This window comes from Musca domestica, unplaced genomic scaffold, assembly GCF_030504385.1.
Source record: "Musca domestica strain aabys unplaced genomic scaffold, Musca_domestica.polishedcontigs.V.1.1 25, whole genome shotgun sequence".
Lineage (NCBI taxonomy): Eukaryota > Metazoa > Arthropoda > Insecta > Diptera > Muscidae > Musca > Musca domestica.
Genome location: NW_026712277.1, coordinates 11,325,542 through 11,344,118, shown reverse-complemented (window position 1 = coordinate 11,344,118; position 18,577 = coordinate 11,325,542). Strand labels below are relative to the sequence as shown.

Here is an 18,577-nt window from a genome sequence, read left to right as displayed (position 1 = left end):
GCGACTACCTTCCTCCATTTTCTTTTGGTCTGTTCCAGAACTGCAATAATATCAAAATTTTTACTAAGATAACTGATTTTCCCTTTATGATATCGGAAAAATTAGCAAAACTAGTAGATTTTTGCAGGTTCTGGAACAGAGCATTTTTCTACCATGTCTGTCAAACTACGATAACCGATTTTCCCTTTATGAATGATATCGGACAAAATTTTTAATTCAATCACAATAATTACAATAATTGCGTTTTGACATAAATTTGGTAGTCAGAAGGCTTGTAAGGGGAACCGCATGCTGCTTTAAGTAAATTAGTTAAATGATTGTACATTATTAGGCAGCAAATATTGTGAGGTTTTGTAGATTATTTTAAATAATACCGGTTTTTTAAACTGCAATATCAGTCTTATTGCAGATTCGGCATACATTGCATTTTGGCCAAATTGCCTCCCAGTCACCTTCCTTTAAAATTTACAATTGATTTAAAACATCCACAAGCCACAAGGAAAGTATGGTTAAAACATTATACTAAATATTTGTGAGATTTTGGAACAAATTGAGTTTAGCTCCAGTTGACGAAAAATTCTGAAATTTTACCGAAGGTAGGTCTTGTTATCCTAAGCACAGCGGCACAATTTTTTATTGGGAAATCAATACTTCCCGAAATATATGGTTCCAAAGTTCCGAAAATACTCCTTTTTTACTTTAGGTTTCTGGAAAAATGGATCTGTCTGCCACCAATGTTTTTATTTTTAATTGGGTTGAGAATTATGACGACCACGTAGCTCGTCTAAAGGAAACTTTCGAAAATGGTCAGCTGAACAATAAAGTATGTACTTACAATCAACTTTCGAGCGATAACTTACATGCGGAAATTGAAAAATGTGGGTCACAGCTTATTTTTAAGTAACCATGTCCACTCGATTTAATAAAACCTATATACTCCTCTTTCCAGTAAGGCAGCTAGATTTTGGTCTATTTCGTTATGTAGCCGTTGTTATTTTGGACAACAAAAGCACCAGTGGAAACCTTATTGCAGCCAGTGACGCAAACATACTATTACATTCGGAATTGCTAACACCTTTCCTAACGAATGAGACGCTTGAACAAAAGACAGTTCTCACCGTGATACAGAAATTAGCAGATTATGATACCGAAGAAGATGACAGTTTGCAGATTGCGGAAAGACAGAATTACGTGAAGTCCCAGGGTTGGTATCGAAACCTAGGAACTCGACATATGGATGGTTTAGAGTTAACTATAAGGGCTAATGAGCCTACAGACAATTTTTGGGATAGGCCATTTCTAGACGTATTCTGCCAAGAATTCCTGAATTCGAAGACAATGCCAATAAAAAATATATTTTCCAACATTAGCAACACTTGTCCGTATGTATTGTACATAAATTTGTAATCGGAGCATCAAGTTAATCAATTCTTTTTTTCAGAATTGTGTTTGGATCAAATCAAGGTTCTAATGATAATGACATATTGGGCTCAGCAATGGATGAAAACGATTCAAGAGACTACTTTCCTCCAAAAATAAATTAGGATAAGAATTAAATGTTAAGCCAGATAATTATCAAACTGTGATTTATTGTGATTTTTAAAACATACAAACATGTTAAATATCTAATGATTTCAGTCGCAAGTTGGTAGTATGGTAGAGTTCCCTTTGCAGCCAATACAAAAGTTCACTGCGCGCTCCTTCATTTTTTAATGATAGACCTTTGCAGTTCTTCAATATTTCCAAACACGTTGCCCTTGTAAAACGCTTGATGCAAGGCATTTCACCCAATTCACGTAAAAGCTTAATATTACCTTATGAGTATGTAGAATACAAAAGCATTTTTTAGATGTACATACCTGAAAACACCACAGCTGCATATTTGAATTTGTCGTGTCTCTCGACAATTCTGCTATAACCAGTGGTAGATCCGGGAATTCGCGACATCTCCACAACACTTGCTTGGACATAATTCCATTCATTAAAGTAAGTACAACATTCTCGTAAGTATCCAGTTTCGCCAAGGGATCTTTGAGAATTCCATACATTTCCTTGACGCCATCGATAGCCCCAAAACGTTGCTGTCCTTCCTCGGAGCGGCATAGCAAAGCAAAACATTTCAAATCGAACTGATGAAATTGGAAAAGGCGACCTTTTATGCGTTTGTACAGTATTTCGAAGAAGCCACACTTCACCGCCTCATTGGGAATGTACTCCAAAATATGTTGTAAATGTAACCACAAGTCCTCGGGATAGTATAGAGCACATATATCACAAGACCAAATACTTTTGAGTTTATCCAAGACATTGTACGAGTTAATTAAATATAACGAGGCAGTGGGTTGACCGCTAAGCAAAGCCAAAATTTTTGTAGCCTTTGGCATATGGGTTTCGCGATTTATAACTATTTCATAGATCTGATCTAACAATCGATTACTACGTACAATTTGATGGACGCCATTTAAATGCATTGAGATGTAATCTAAAAAGATGATTGAAAAATTGGTGTAAAAGTCCCCGTTTTTATACTGGAATGCTTACAAAAAATTGTTAGTAAACAGTCCAGACCTCTACATTTGGATTCTTGATTTTTTATTCGTAGACGCAACAATAGATTTTGACATCTGCAAGAGATATTATTTTTATTATTTATTCATATTGCGATATGTATACAAAGTCTTCAGCCGATTAATGAGTGAGATAGAGGAGAAACAAATAAATTACAGGATAAAAAATAAGGGACATTGATTCTTAATAATCAAACGGTTATCTGCATAGGATCTAAAAGAACATCCAAAGAACGGTGTGATCGGAACACATACATTTAATCTAAATACGAAGCGAAAAACACTAGCCTATCTTTAGCACTATGCATTTCGCTTCTTTTTTGAACATCATACTGGATTTGAGGATTTGAGTGAAGGGCCACATTGGGTTTATGATATCCAGTAGTGGAACGATTAAATATTTAATGAAGATTTGCTGTAGTTATTGGTGTCCATTGTCTTACCTTCTTACAATTTGGTATTGCGTTATAGCCCTTTGAGCATGCAACGGATTCCTTATATATTCCGATAACGAGTTGATAGCCCTAAATTGTGTTGTGGCATCATCGCTTCCAATTTCTTTCAAGAGCTTGGGCAATGCTCCTAGTCCATACGCCAATTCGGCACGGTCGTCAAAATACGTAGATGTATTATTATCCGGGCAAGCGTAATGTTGACACTGATTGAGTGTGCTTTGTTTTGCCTGGACTATTGAAACATTCGGAAAAAGATTGAATTTGCATACAATTTTTGCTATTTTATGGGTGTCTTACATTTCGTAATTCCATTGATTGTTGCTGAAGTTAAAAACTTAACTTGGGACTGCAAAAAGTGGTTGCGGTTGCTTTCATATTTGTGCCACATATTTCTGATATTTATTAAAATGATTAAAATATAAAAATATGACTGGTTATATTTATTTCAAACTAGACTTTTCTTCAAATTGTTGGCAGCCAGTGTTGGCAACGCTTCGACTCAAGTTCCAAGACACAGGCTTCAGGCTTGTGACACCAAACTCCCCGAAAGAATTACATAAGAACCCGCAAAGTATATATTCTTGCTCAGCCCAGAATGTTGTCTCTCTGTTTTAATAACGTTTTCTTGCGAACGAATTGATTGATCATCGTAGACCCCATAAAGTATGTATTCATAATCTGCATAAAAATCTAAGTCGATTTAACGATGTCCGCCTGTCTGTTGAAATCACGATACAGCCCACATGACGTAGAGATTCAAAATTTGGAAGAACAATTTGTATTGTGTCTATGATGGTTGGTATATCGGTCCACGTTTTGATATAGCCCCCATATATCGGTACCTCCCGATATTGGTATTTTGATTATTTTTGCCACACTTTTCCACGGATTTGCCTAAAAATTGGAATTTGTAGGTTATAATGGGTTATACCGCCGATAGCGCAACATTGTATGTATAGGTCCACGTTTTCGTATAGCCCCCATAATTGTACCTCCCTATATTCAGTGTTTTAATGATTTTTGCCGCATTTATCCACGGATTTGTCCAAAAAGTTGTATTTGTAGTTGACAATAGGTTCTAGCTCCTGTGGCGGAACATAGTATATATAGGTCCACGTTTTCGTATAGCCCCCGTATAATTGTACCTCCCAATATTCAGTATTTTGATGATTTTTGTTACATTTTTACACGTCATTGGTCTAAAAATTGGTATTTGTAATTCATAATGGGTTCTAGTTCTGGTGACGGAACATTGAATATTTAGGTCCACGTTTTCCTATAGCGCACATACAACGATTCCCACCGATATTCGCTATTTTGATAATCCTAGTCACATTTACAACGAAATTGTTTCAAATTAGGTATTTGAGAAGATTTTACAGATGACAATCCTTGAAGTATAAAATTCGCTATGGAGGTTCCCGTTTTGGTATGGGTCCCCATTTTACGGCCTCCCACACTTTATTGTTTTTTGAAAAGTTTAACAGCATTGTCCAAAAGGACTTATTGGTATTTTTAGTTTAAAGTGGAACACGTTTGAATTCAGATACTTTTGTATAGAATGTTTTTTTTTTACCAAGCCTGGCCGAACTATTTTTTACTTGTTTTTAGATATTTTCGTAACCTAACGACTTTTTACTTCTTTATTTTAAAAGTTTTAAAAAATTGAATTTTTCGAATATATCACTGATACATACGAATCTATTTCCCCTTCTGTCCCAAAAAAAGCATACATACACTTTCTCCTATCAGAAGCTTTCACTTGTTTGAAGCTCTGAGGATTTCAAAGAGTTACAGGGAGAGATACAATTATATCACAAACATGTGCAAAACTTTCTCACGTAAACAATTGAAACTTTCAAAAGTGTTTGCCAAAATAAAGCTTAACCGGTTCGTCTCACATATTTAAGCATCGTTCATCTTGTGATGAAGTTTAGTTTTAGATGAACTCGTGAGTGGCGCGTTGGTCTGTTCGATTTGTGTGCGAATCTGGATTACGGTTTAACAAATGGACACACTGCCAAAACATAACGTGTGATTACAGAGTCCGCTTTAACAAAACAAACGAAAAACAAAAATAAAAACAAGAAGAGAAGCTTTCTCATCGGACGGACGGACGACTGGGGCTGTGTTGCTTCGGTTTTTATTTGGTTTCCTTCTTTTGTTTTCGTCCTTCTTCTTCTTGTTCTTCTTCCGTTTGCTTCGTTCGTTTAATACAACTGCTGCCCGACAACATTGTATCACTCGTCTGTCGCGTCGTATGTTCCGTTTGTTATGATGATGATGACGATGTTAATGCTGATGTGATTTTAGTTTCAGTCATCAAATAAAGTTTGAGCTCGTCGGTTCGCATTTGCTAACGGTCCGCGGATGAATTGCGCAATCAAAGTTGGAAAATCGGTGCGTTCATTTTCCAGTCGTGGCATTCAATCGAAAGTGAATTTTTGTGCACCAACAAATTAATATATGTATATTATGTATGTGAGTGTGTGTGTGTGCGAATAAAAAGTGTAAATTAACACAATTACATGGGAAACTTGAGTGTGTCACCACAATTCAAATGGCAAACTATTATTCAAAGTCATTTACTTCCATTTCTGCGTTAGTTTTTCACATCCTGTTATTGTTTTTCGTCTTTTTTTCCTTGAGTAATACACGTGCAAGGATGTTGTGAATGAGGGCATGTAGTTGGTGTCCTTTTTTGAATCGAATAGACTGCATGACATTTTTTTTTCATGGTACTGTCAAACCGAATTTATACCAAATTTATCCGCTGTGAGATGTGACTGAATATTAGTTTTTTTTGTCCTTTAGTTGGTTAACTCCAGTGGACTGTAAACCGGGATTAAGCGATCGAGTTATTGCAGCCACTAAGCTCTACAATATATGTAAATAACATGCATCTAAAAAGGTTCAAATTTCCGACGGCCCTGCCAGCTTTAGTTTAGCAAGTACTTTGCGTAATTCTGGAAACCAAATTGAAGAATTTCGATGTCACATTCCACTGTCCGCAAAAAGTTGTTGATCGTTCTCTGACCATCTGGTTGGAAGTAAAACGTAATTTCGTACTAGCTAAATCAGAAAGGGTCTGAATATTGGAATCTGTATTTGTATGTCGATTTAAAATGAAAATAGAAGACCAGTACATCAACTCTATTAGTTTTTATAAGTTTCGTACACCGCTATCTAGAGTCCTACATTGCTCATTATTACCGAAAGTAGTTAAGGGTCCTATACCAATTTAACCATAAACTTCATAATTAAAACTTATTAAATTCTTCCAAATGTAGCATTTCCCAATTCCTTGTAGACCCTGTTTTCCATTGTTCGTTTTAAAAACGTTACGATAGAAGCGTCAATGCAAGTGTATTCCAATACTTACAATTGGTATAGCCGGGTTAAACTAATATTCCCCCAGGTGTATATGACACCAATAAGCCACTCCGCAAGTGTAATTTAGTTTCAACTCTAAGCAGGCGCACATTTTCATAGATTCCCATTTTTTTTCAAAGGCAATTTTAGTTTGAAAAGTGACAATTGTATCGAACAAAACGGAACTGCATCAAAAACAAAGACACAAACAATACGGTCTTGTCAAGCAGCCACAAATTGGATTTGTTGTTGTTCTCTTTAAGTAACTGGCAAAGAAGTAAGTAAACAAGAGAGATTACCCGGATAAACGCAACAATTATGATGTTTAAACGTACGACGACATCAACAAAAACAAAAACGACAGCAACACCAACACCAATGCCAGTGCTAACGTCAAGCTCAAGCTCCAGCTCAACTATGAAAAGAAAATTGTCATCCTCGTCGAGATTGTCGTTGTCGTCTTCAACTCGGTTATTATTGCCATTGTGGCAAAATATCAATTTTAATAAATCCAATGACATAACAATAACAATAACAACAACAACAATACCACTACCAAACAACATAAAAAATGAGTGTATATATAAAGCAACAACATCAGCAAGAAAACCACCAACATCATCTCGGCCATTGTCACCGCCAACGACTTGTGCTCCTGGAGAACTCCAACATAATACGAACACTAACAACAGCAAAGTAGCTCGAATCGACAACAGCAAACAATATTATAGCCAACTAGCAGCCGTTGAATGGAACGGCGACAGCAACAGCAACACCAAAAGCAACAGCACCATCACCACCAGTATCGGCAACAATTTCAACATCACTGCCAACAACATAAAAGCTTGTAAACATAACGACAGCAGTAGCAGCAGCTGCAGCCGTCGCAGCAGGAAAGGACACATCAATAGTTCTCCGTGCTGTTGGCAGCGGTCATTGTTGGGTGCTTCCTCCACTTGGATATTTTGCCTTTGGCTATGGATTGCAATATCGTCATTGGTATTTGTCCAATGCATACCGTCACCATCTTCGTCAATACAACAGCCGCAAAAACGAGGTAAGTTCTTGAGTTAGGTTAGGTTTTTTCTGCCTTCTGTAAATTGTCTTGTTTGTAGGCAGGCATTGAGAGTGGGGAGGGGTTTGGTAAACTGAGAGGGGCAAGAAAAGGGGGCAACACATTGTTCAGGTGGGAAACACTTGTTTATTGTGTAGATGTTATTTTTTTTCTTGTATAGTATATAGCATATTGTTGGGAAGTGTTTGAATTTTGCTGGCAAAAATATTGTTTGAAATAGCGTCCGTACACCGGGTGGGCTAATCTCCAAAAATGATTAAAAAACAGGCTAATAGAGCGTCAAATGGAAACATATCCATGTGCAATTACTTTTAACGCACACACACCCGAAATATTTAAGAGTAACTCTCTTTCTCTCTTTCTCAATGGAGAGTGAATTATGGCTGTTCTATCTTATTGCTTATTTACTTTCTATATTTACAGCTCAAGTAGTTGTGGAATATTTATAGTACACTTTTAGGCGCCATCCAATTCAATTCAGTGTTTACAATTTAGAAATGATGAAAGAAATGCATGAAAACTACAATTATTGTCTAAATGTGTGTATCGTGTTTGCTTCCGGCACTACAGTGTTTGAGAGCATGTCTCATTTATTTACCTTAAATCTAACTTATCCTAAACCTAACCTACACTTAAACAAATCACATTATCAATCAAAGGATTGTTCATCTGAATTCTAAACTAGCCCCTGTGAATTCCATGAGAGGTGCTAACGTAAAAATCAAGACAGGTACCAGCGGAGACACGTTATTGGTATTTTCCCACGTGAAATTAGATTGTCTATTAATGCTTTCCAGAATAAGAGAGCTTGAATGCATGAAAGCCCTGTTGGCGTAGTTTTTAATCAACCGCATACCATACAGGGTGACATAAAGAACTGAACCAAAGTCAAACGCCATAACGATAGTCACTTGTGGTTTTCCAGTCAAATATAAAGAAATCACACTATCACGCTTGAATTCCATCACGAATAACATTTTTTTCTGGAAAATTCTCACCAAAATGCTTTTGTACGCTTGTAAACAATATAATGAGCTGCCACTGGAATAATTTTAAAAGCTGTCGGACGAGTGACTTAGAAATAACAGCAGTCTGTCTCATCCTGTATGCTCTATCCCAGTACCTGCCAGAATCTACAAGTTTTGCAATTTTTTTCGATATCATAAAGGGAAAATCGGTTGTCCGAGTAAAAACTTTTACATTCTTGCAGTTCTGGAACAGACCTGTCTTTTAAGCTTTAGATTAGTTCGGAGAGATCAAAAGTATGTTATAAAGATCTTATATATGTAAAATGCGATAATGTTATTTTGCATATGACACTAACAGAATGTGTAATCTGAATTAAATATTCAGGCAAATAGGATCTCATAAAAATATTTCCCTCAATTAAAGTCGTAAACAGAAACCGTGACCTAAATAAGCCAACTGGATTTATTAACTCTTTTCCTAATTAGTTTAAAAGTTGTGAAGAATTTATAATTGACAGCAGTTAGGCCACAACTTGCCAAAGTTGAAGGTCAAGAATATGGAAGAACGCGTTCATTATGGAAAAAGATAAGATACTTGTTTTAAAAGTCCTCGGAATGGCATTCCGTTAATTTGAACGTTTCATTTGAAATGTCTAAACAAAGGGCTGTTGTCACGTGGATACCGTGGAATACTTTAAGGCTTTCGCTGCTACAATACAGCATTCTTTTGGGCATGGACAATGAAGAAAATTTTCTATTTGTATATCTGTCTGCGAAGCCAACCCCACCACCACCACCTGCAACGTCGGCATACTCCTCAACATCGGCATTATACACAATATCCTCTCAAAGTCCATGGAGCCGTTTCGGAAAGCAAGATTTGTTTTGTAGGAATTATTTCTTGTGCAAAGTTTTCATTCTTTCTTCTAGTCATTTTATTTTAAGCCGAAAGGGATAAGGCCAGAGAGAAGCACGAGCTGAACGAGTTAATGAAAGCATGGTTAATTAATTGCTGTATAATAACATTTCTTCGCTTTGCCACTGCTGCCACTCCTTGGCATATTTAGGAGAAAGTATCGAACGAAGTTATATTTCCTTGACTAAATGGACGGAATGGATGGAAGGGCAGACGGTGTTACAGGAAGACAAAGCATCCGCATCAGCATCAGGGTATAAGAGACAATCATCCGGCTTAAAAATAGACACAGCTCGGCACAGATATCATGTAAATGAGTAACTTTTAGCCATTCACCAGTTCCTGTTCGCCAAGTTTACCTTAAACCGTGTCAAGATGAGTGAGTTGATGAGCGTGATAGAGACTGACTGACTGACTGCCTGCCTGACGGTGGCAATAAGAGTTTCACTTTTGTTAAGAAAACTTCTTTAATTGGCCCAAAGACACAGAGCCAACAACAAATGTTGCCAAGTCGTCGGCAATGCTGAGAAGATAAACAGAAAAGACAACAAATGATTGAAACAAAGCAAAAAAAAAAAAAAAACTACAATCTAACGAACTATGATATTGTTGCCGACAACAATAACTGTAACAAAGACAAGTTTTGTCATAATTTTTTTCCTCCTAGAAAACGGGGAAAAACTAATTGAAATTTGATGAGTTGCTAAATGCTACGGCAGCACATTGGAAGTCTACAACGACCCAGAGGAGCTCCAGCAGAGTGTCTGTCTGTCCATCGGAATTAAAGGAAAACAAAAACGGTGGCTCATTAGTTTTTTTTTGGAATGTTGGCGTGAGGGGCATACTTTCAGCTTTCACATGGAACATTTTTTATATTTGCAGTATGTTTCTATAAAATTGGAAACTGCTACTTCCCCTTTATTAACACAAAAATATTGGAATATTTGAAAAAAAAAGGAAATTGAAATTTTAAAAAACCAACAAGTATTTGGTAATTACTCACCACCTTGTACGTCTATTGGATTTTGTTTTCACTTTCAGAGAACTAAAGATCAGACTACACATTGTTTTAAAGACAAATACAAAGGGACACTTTTTTTTGCATTTTTATAGCACACCTTTAGGCGCTCCCAAGAAATGTTTTATACAGGTTGAGATGAAAAAACTGCAACCAACTTCAAACTGATGTCATTTCCATGCCACTCGTCCGACAGCTTTTAAAATTATTCCAGTGACAGCTCATTATATTGTTCACAAGCGTACAAAAGCATTTTGATGAGAGTTTTCCAGAAAAAAGTTATTCGTGATGGAATTTAAGTGCGATAGTGTGACACCCTGTACATTTCATATGTTTCACTTCTACCGCAAAAATGAATGATTATTTAGCACCAGTTCAGTTTCTCGCTCGTAGCAAAATCAGCTGACCCACATATCAGCTGATCTTTCTCAGAAAACTACACGGGAACCAACAATGGACCCGGGAATTTGTTGACCAATAACAATTGCTTTAAAGGTCCGAGATTTCAGTCCGTTCCTTTGAAGGCCATTGTTATGTTCATTCCCTTGTCCACATATAAAACAATTGCCGGTTTTAATATTGGGAAATGCCATTTGGTTCGAGAATAGGCAAATATAAAAAAATGTTGAATTCCAAAAAAATGTATCATTAACTTTAAATAAAAAACCAAAACTGCCGGCAATCAGATTTTGCAAGTATTAAAATATGAATATAATTTTCATAATTGTAACCATTTATTTGCCTGTATACAATATGCTGCATACACATGCAGAATGCACTCACACACACACTCTCACACATGCCCATTGTCCTTTTGTGTTAGACATTTGACTTTGGAGTTTCATTATCATCGTCATCGTCATCATCATCACCATCATCACCATCATCATCCTTGATTGTTACAGTGATAATTGCTATTATGGCAATTGACGTGGTCTGCTGGAGTGGTCCATTGATTGTATTTATTCATTCGAAATTCATTTTGGAACCTCAAAATTATAAATATATGGAAATATTATGGAAATTGCCATTTAGATTAAGGCTTCCAATGGTAATTCGTATGAAAAACAAATGAGTTGCGGGGAAAAATAACAATTTGTAAAATTGCCCTCGTCCCGGCTGCCACGCGCTTGATGTATCCGCCGGACCTGCTATCATATGGTATCCATATATATATCATCATGTAATAATTTTGTGAGCGTATGATATAAATTTCCATTTGCAAACAGAATCAGAGTGGCTTTGATTATAACGACTTTGAAATGGCAAAAACTAATTATCGGCCTAAACACACACACACACACATGCACACGCTAATAGCAGCAGCAACAACAACAAGAAATGTGATGATGATAACAACTACAAAAGCATCAGTAATATATTTACTATCTGTAACAGAAACAAAAACACACACACACGCACACGCCCCAAAACCCAGCATTGCATTATGTATCTCTACGGGTATGTATGTGTGTTGTATGCGCCACAAAGTATGCAATTCATTTTTTTTTGCTTTGTTCGTGGTTTGCTGTGACAGTTTTTGCTCGGGATTTGAGGCGAGTTGTTAAATTTGTATTTAGCCTGTGCAAACAACTAATTTAATTAGTCTAAAATTGATAATTAACGATGAATAAAATTAAAATAAATTATATAATTGCTGTGGCATGCTATTGGCCACACACCACATGTGTACAGACACACCTCCATACATAGCCGCACACAGACACGATGTTGTGGCATTATCATATGAGATTGTATTTAGCTTAATATTGAAATCAAATATGGATGCACTCTATTGTGGCAAAGAGCGAGAGAGAGGGAGAGAGATATGGGAAACAAGTGAAATAAAATGTAGCTATGGGTGGACAATTTCAATAGATCAGATCCCTTTGGAGACACGATGGAAGTGTCAAAATCCAAAAATATTTATTTTTCATGAAATTTCAAAACGTGACCGTCCTCAAAAATGATTTTCCACAACTATATATATATTTTTTTGATTTCAGAAAAGTGTTTTTTTCTTCATTTTTATTGGGTTCAATTTGTAGGTAATTTCTTTGTCACATCTGCCCACTGTACATTCCCATTATATTACTATTATTGTTTGTTGTTGTTGCTGTTTGTAATACCACTGTATCAAAAAAACGGCAGTCATTGAATATGTTTGCCGAAATCGATTCTAGCCAATAATCTGTATTTTATGTTGTTGTGATTTATACCTGCTTTTTTTTCTTGTTGTTTTGTTTTCAACAAATTAGTTATTATTGTTTCAACCTAAAAAACAGCGACAATAATTATTTAAATGATAAAAATAATAACATTAAAGGCTTAAGAGAGAATTTATTGCTTAATTAGTAATGGGTGGATGAATCGCATTTGAATTCAAAGTCAGGGCAATACAGGGCCTGGTTTCTTGTTCTACAGAAATATGGAATAATACAAGAACTTTGAATACCCTCCACCATTTGGAACGAATTTGGAAATTTTATAAAAGAAAGAAAATAAATAATAAAGAAATCCTTTAAAAATTCTGTTAAAATTATAAAAATACCGAATATAGCCGTTATGTTGGGGTCTGTAAGAAGACGTGGAACTTTTGTCATAAGCTATTAAAATATCCAAATACGAAACTTGAAAAAAAAACGTTGAATGATGTAGCTAAAATCGTTAAAATACCGAATATCGAGAGGTACCGTAATATCGGGGCTATACTAAGACCTGGACCTGCATAGAAAATTTTCATGTCACAGGCTGCAGTACCTATTGGGAACTTCAAATACGAAATTTCAAACAATTTCGGTGAATATTGTACCTAAAATCGTCAAAACGCCAAATATCGAGGGTACTGATATATGGGGTCCATACGAAGACCTGGACCCACATAGACAATTTTCTGGCATTACGAACTCTAAGTACGAAATTTGAAACAGCTCTGGTTATTAATGCATATAAAATCGTCAAAATGTCGAATATCGGGGGTGCCGTTGTATGTGGGCTATTCGATTGACCTATATAGACTTCCAGGGGGTAAAGTACACAGAAGAAACGCCTTGTGTTGATTTTCAGATGATTTCATTGAAAAATTCGGCGGCAAATACCGAATAGCGGGTGGTACCGTTGTATGGGGGTTATACGATATCGTGGACCGATATAGCCCATCTTTAAACTTGACCTGCCAGCAGACAAATGACTGGTCTCTGCAAAATTTTAGTTTTACCAAAAAATTTCGTAAATAGCTTCAAATTTTAGAATAAGTTTAGATTTGTTCGAATTGGTCACCTTTGCCACGAATTTTGGCCTTCAGACGGCCAATGCATGAAACCATCACACGCTGCCCGAATGATGCTCTGCGGTATTTTGGCCCATTTCCGGCGAAGCGCTTGCACAATGTGGTATTTTTTAGTGCCAACCTTGCTTTCCTAAATACTCCAGACACAATAGTCCAACGGATTGGTATCCGGAGATTTTGGGGGTCATTGTGCGCTGAAAAGGAAGCGAGGAACCTCATTTTGTAACCATTTTTGGTTGGCGCGTGCTGAGTGCGATGGTGCTGAGTCCTGTTGGAATGTCCAAGGTCTGCGGCCAAAATGTTTTCGTGCCCAAAGTTTTAATACACCCTCCAGAATATTTTCGCGATATATTTAGATTTGATTAAATAATCAGACCTTTCTATTAAGCCGAAATGTAGGGACATCCAATAATTTGTCATGTCAGCCCTGAGTCATGAATAGGTTTCTCTTTCATTTCGGAGGTAATGCTTCTCTTTTTCGTCAACAGCACAACTAACAAAAACAAGAACTATTCGCCAACATAACTTCTGGTCACAAAGTTTGTCCGTTTTTTTTGCATCTTTCTTCTCCTAAAGTGTTGGCCAAAACTTTCTTAATGGAGATGGTGAAAAGTGTTTTGTTTTTTCGTTTTCTCGTTGCAGCGAAACAATCGCCAAGCATGAATCTATTGTGTTTTGCATAAATATTAGCTGTTCCAGTTATAAACTGTAAATATTCTTTGCTGCTGTTGTTTTCGTTTTTTGTCGAGCTCAGAGAAATTCCGACAAAGAAGAAAAAGCAAAAAAACAATTAAACTTTTCAAAAGTTTATTGTCTTTGTCTGTCGAGTTGCGGCGGGAGGTGGGTGGAGTGGTGGTAAGGAGAGGCGTTACATAAATGTTCGACACACTAGTTGTAATCATTATTATCATTTTCATAGTTTTCTTTTGTTGGTATGTGTCAGTGTTGCTGTGTGAGACACACACACACACACACATGCAACTCGGAAAATTTCCAAACTTTTCCCATTTTCTTTTGGCATTTGGTCTGATGCGGTCTGACTGGTCTGGTATGGACTGTTATGGTCTGCTCCAGTGAGTTTGTCTGTTGTGCCTTCATTTGGGTTTCCCTCTGTTTTCCAACCAAACGACGGCGGCAATGACGACGACGACAACAACAACTTAGTTGGGAATGGCAATGTTGTTGCCCAACCTCGTGGACAACTCCGAGAGTGAGTCTATGACTTGTTGGAAACCAATGTTTTTTGGTTACGGCGGTATTTGTGGTTGAAATGGTCGAAAATTCTTGGCAACAACTAGCCAAATTAATTTATTTATTACTCTGCCATTTCTCAAAATAATATGCAACCGCATACGGAGTGTGGCAAACAACAGCAACAGCAACGCCAACACGGACACGGACACCAAAGCCAGCCGGAAGATCTATGGTTTGGTTTATGTGTTTCTGTTGCTGTTGTCCTCCCGAAAACACTTTGGTTGAATTGTTGAAATGTTCGTTTGGTTTGTTCGCCTGCTTTTTTTTTTCGTTTCTTTGCAAAATGTGGCTACCAAACTGGGCAGCACCTCAAAAAAAAAAAAAAAAAAAAGAAGAAAAAAAAAAGGAGTAGCAGCTTTAAAAATTGTCACGTAAATCAAATTAAGTGTAAACACCATAAACATGCCTTAAGTTAGTTATATGACGTGCTAATGAAATAAAATTTTTCAAATGAGTTTATGTGTAATTCAGTCGGGTATAAAACAAAAACACAGGGACACATGTTTTGAAAATGAGGTTTAATTGAATATTAGCTTATCGACCATTAGACGCATAATTTATGATGTCATTTGTGCGGATGGGTTTGTATTAGGCTTACACATGTGAATACATGTTGTCTAGGTTGAATCCAAAAATTTATTTAAGTTTGCAAAAGGAAATAAAGGAAGATTGAAATAAAAAAAAGGTAACATATGCTCTCTTCCAGAACCAACAAGAATCTACTAGTTTTGCAATTTTGTCCGATGTCATAAAAGAAAAATCGGTTATAATAGTAAGTTGTAGTTTCAGTTCTGGAACAGACTAATAATTTTTAATTCCATACAAAATTATCAATTTCATAGGGATTCTCCGAAACCCAAATGCGAACGGTAAATTTTAAGTCGAGCTCCGAAATTCGAGTGAATTTTACTCCAGTTCGAGTGGAATAGAAAAATAGAAAGAGTAGAAAAAGAAATCGACTGTACTCTATTTTCCAATGCAGCGATTGTGCTTTGCGCGACTCGTGAGAGAGAGAGGGATAGAGTGAAATTCACTCAATTTTTGGAGATCTCCTTTAAATTTCCCTTTAAAAAATAATAAAAATTTAATTTCGAAGCATAAGAATAAGAGCAAGTATTCTCTGCTCGTTTCTGAGTGGGAGTAAAATGCACTTGAGGACTCCACTCTTGTAGAGTAGTCTTCTATGCCCGGTTTTTTATACCCTTTTTTTGATGAGTCCTGTTGGAATGTCCTAGGTGTGCGGTCAAAGTGTTTGCTTGCCCAAGGCTTTGATACACCCTCCAAAATATTTTCGCGATAATATTCGGCATTTATTCTGATGCCACGGTCGATTAATACGAGCGGAGAGCGACCATCGGCTTTTATGGACGCCCATACCATCACCATGGCCGGCATTTGAGTTCTGGTGGCCAACCGGAGGTGAACATTTTCAGCTGACCTCTTTGGCAAGTAAGCACGATCATTTTGTTTGTTTACAAACTGCTTCACAACGAATGTTTTCAGTTCACCACTTTCGGCCAAGCGAAGAAACTCTTTAGCTCCTTTGAGTCTATTTTCTTTCTGTTGTGATGTAAGTTCTTGCACTTTTTGGAATTTCTATGGCTTTACCCCGAGCTCATTTTTCAATATTTGCCGAATGGAATATTGCGATATGTTCAGCTCACGAGCCATTTCTTGTCATTGCGACGCGGGTTTCGATCAAGTCGCTCCTTTACTTTTCCACCTATTTCTGCTGATGTTGCTGTTTTCTTCCGTCCACTTGCTTGACGTTGGGCAACGCTATCAGTATCACGGTAACGAGCGATACTACGAGACACAAAAGATTTATTCACATTTAAACGCTGGAGTGCTCGAACGATAGCCACTTGTGCTTTTCCAGCCAAATATAAAGAAATCTCGCTTTCAGAATGAATTCCATCACGAATAACTTTTTTCTGGAAAATTCTCACCAAAATGCTTTTGTACGCCTGTAAACAATAGAATGAGCTGTCACTGGAAAAAATTTTAACAGGTGTCGGACGAGTGGCTTAGAATTTACAGCAGCCCGAAGTTGGTTGCAGTTTTTCCGTCTCACCCTGTATTTCTTTTGATTTCAGTGCCAAGCTCCAAAGCACAATTGATTTACGAATATCTTCTGTAATATTGCTTGCTTACCTTCGAAAGCCTTAACGTATGCCATATTTGTTTGCCACTACAGCCTAAATATAGGCAATGTTTGTAACGTGAAAAATAAATTGTTTTTCTTCTTTCCTTTTTTTGGCAAACTTTATTTTGTTTTTTTTTTTGTTCTTGGCAAGCAAATGGAACTTGATATTTTGTTTGCATTTTGTTTGCAACTTTTTTTGCTCGGCTTCTTTCTTTCCTCCCCTCTTTGAGGCCCTTCGCAGTGTACTCTGTTCGTATGGCTAAATAAATTACATTTCAATTGTACGAAACAAATATTTTAATGTACATTAGAGAAGTTTTGGTCGATTCTGTTTGTCATCTTCATATTTCTGTAATGATGGTAGGCCAACAAATACACCAACAACATACGAAGTAGACGAGGAGAGGGGGGGAGAAGAACGAGAACAAAAAATTACAAACTTGGACTAAGTGAAATTTAAGTCACGTAAATGTTTGCTTTTCTCTTGGAATCATCCAAATGTTGTTTTCTCTCTCTCTCTTTTCAAATAGGTTTGGGGGGAAGGGGTACCATATAATCACATGTATAACTTTCTTGAAGTTTTTTTATTTTTTTTTTGGGCTGGCTGGTGTTGTTTTTGTCTTGTTGTATTACCACTTCTGCCGAACAACTTTTGCTTTCATTTCACTCTGGGGAATACTTGGTGCTGTATGCCATTTCAGCTACTCGTTGAAAACAAGCAAACAACGACGACAACAATAACAACAACAACGAAATTCCTTTGTTGAGCCTCTTGAAAATATAGTTGTTTGCTGCCTGCTTTCTTCTTCTTTTTTTCTCTTTTCCTGCTTTATCTGTAAATGTTATTATTTCTGGCAAATAGATGAGCCTTTGCTGGAGCAACGACTAGGGGAAAAACTTTACTACAATAACTTTTCTAAAGATTGTCGTAAATAAAAATTTGCCTTGTCCTTGTTGTTGTTGTTGCTTGTGTTTTTTTTGCTTTTTTATTTAGATAACTCACTAAAAGTTAGTTTTGTTTGAAGTTTATTTGATAAAATAACTATAAGATAGGAAAATGATCTTATTTTGTGTTTGTTGTTGTTGTTGTTGTTTGTATGCTCATAAAATTTATTCTGCAACATTAAACATTTCCCTTGCAAGATGTAATCGTTGAATGGAAGATTATGTGAATGTGTGTGTGTGAAGAAGATGAGTGTTGCAAGAAGTTGGAAACTCTTTCAGTCTAATAGGGTATTTAGTTTGGTTTTTTAATACCCCCATCCATATGTCTATCATTTGATACGGCCAAAATGTGCATCATCGAAATAATATTTTTAGACCCTAGGTCTCTCTTTGGACCAAATCCGTTTCAGGACATTTGGAGTCGATCTAGCAATGTCCGTCTGTCTTTCTCTCTCTCCGGATGGCGTGCACGATAACTCTCGAACGGAGTATCCGATTTGATCCAAGCTTGGTACATCGTAATAATATTGTCAAACTTAGATTGAGTTGGGAGATGGGCAATATCAGTCCAC

General features: G+C 36.7%; 2 protein-coding genes across 5 annotated transcripts; one reads left to right on the top strand and one right to left on the bottom strand.

Annotated features, from left to right (window-relative positions):
• Positions 1-203: 203 nt before the first annotated feature.
• LOC101899365 (uncharacterized) lies at positions 204-1,808 on the top strand. 4 transcript variants are annotated; one of them, XM_059123720.1, is made up of 5 exons: positions 204-343; positions 410-596; positions 704-878; positions 950-1,382; positions 1,442-1,808. In XM_059123720.1, the coding sequence occupies exons 3-5, from the start codon at positions 716-718 to the stop codon at positions 1,542-1,544; spliced, it is 699 nt and encodes a 232-aa protein (XP_058979703.1). In that variant the 5' UTR covers positions 204-343; positions 410-596; positions 704-715; the 3' UTR covers positions 1,545-1,808. The 4 variants fall into 4 exon arrangements, with proteins under 4 accessions (XP_058979703.1, XP_011293238.2, XP_058979704.1 ...); XM_011294936.3 differs by having other exon boundaries at positions 233-343; positions 399-596; XM_059123721.1 differs by having other exon boundaries at positions 233-348.
• On the bottom strand, positions 1,618-3,534 carry LOC101889131 (uncharacterized). Its single transcript, XM_011294938.3, has 5 exons — positions 3,320-3,534; positions 3,011-3,254; positions 2,542-2,624; positions 1,860-2,482; positions 1,618-1,803 (listed from the first exon to the last, which is right to left on the bottom strand). The coding sequence occupies exons 1-5, from the start codon at positions 3,408-3,410 to the stop codon at positions 1,618-1,620; spliced, it is 1,227 nt and encodes a 408-aa protein (XP_011293240.3). The 5' UTR covers positions 3,411-3,534.
• Between the last annotated feature and the right edge of the window lie 15,043 nt (positions 3,535-18,577).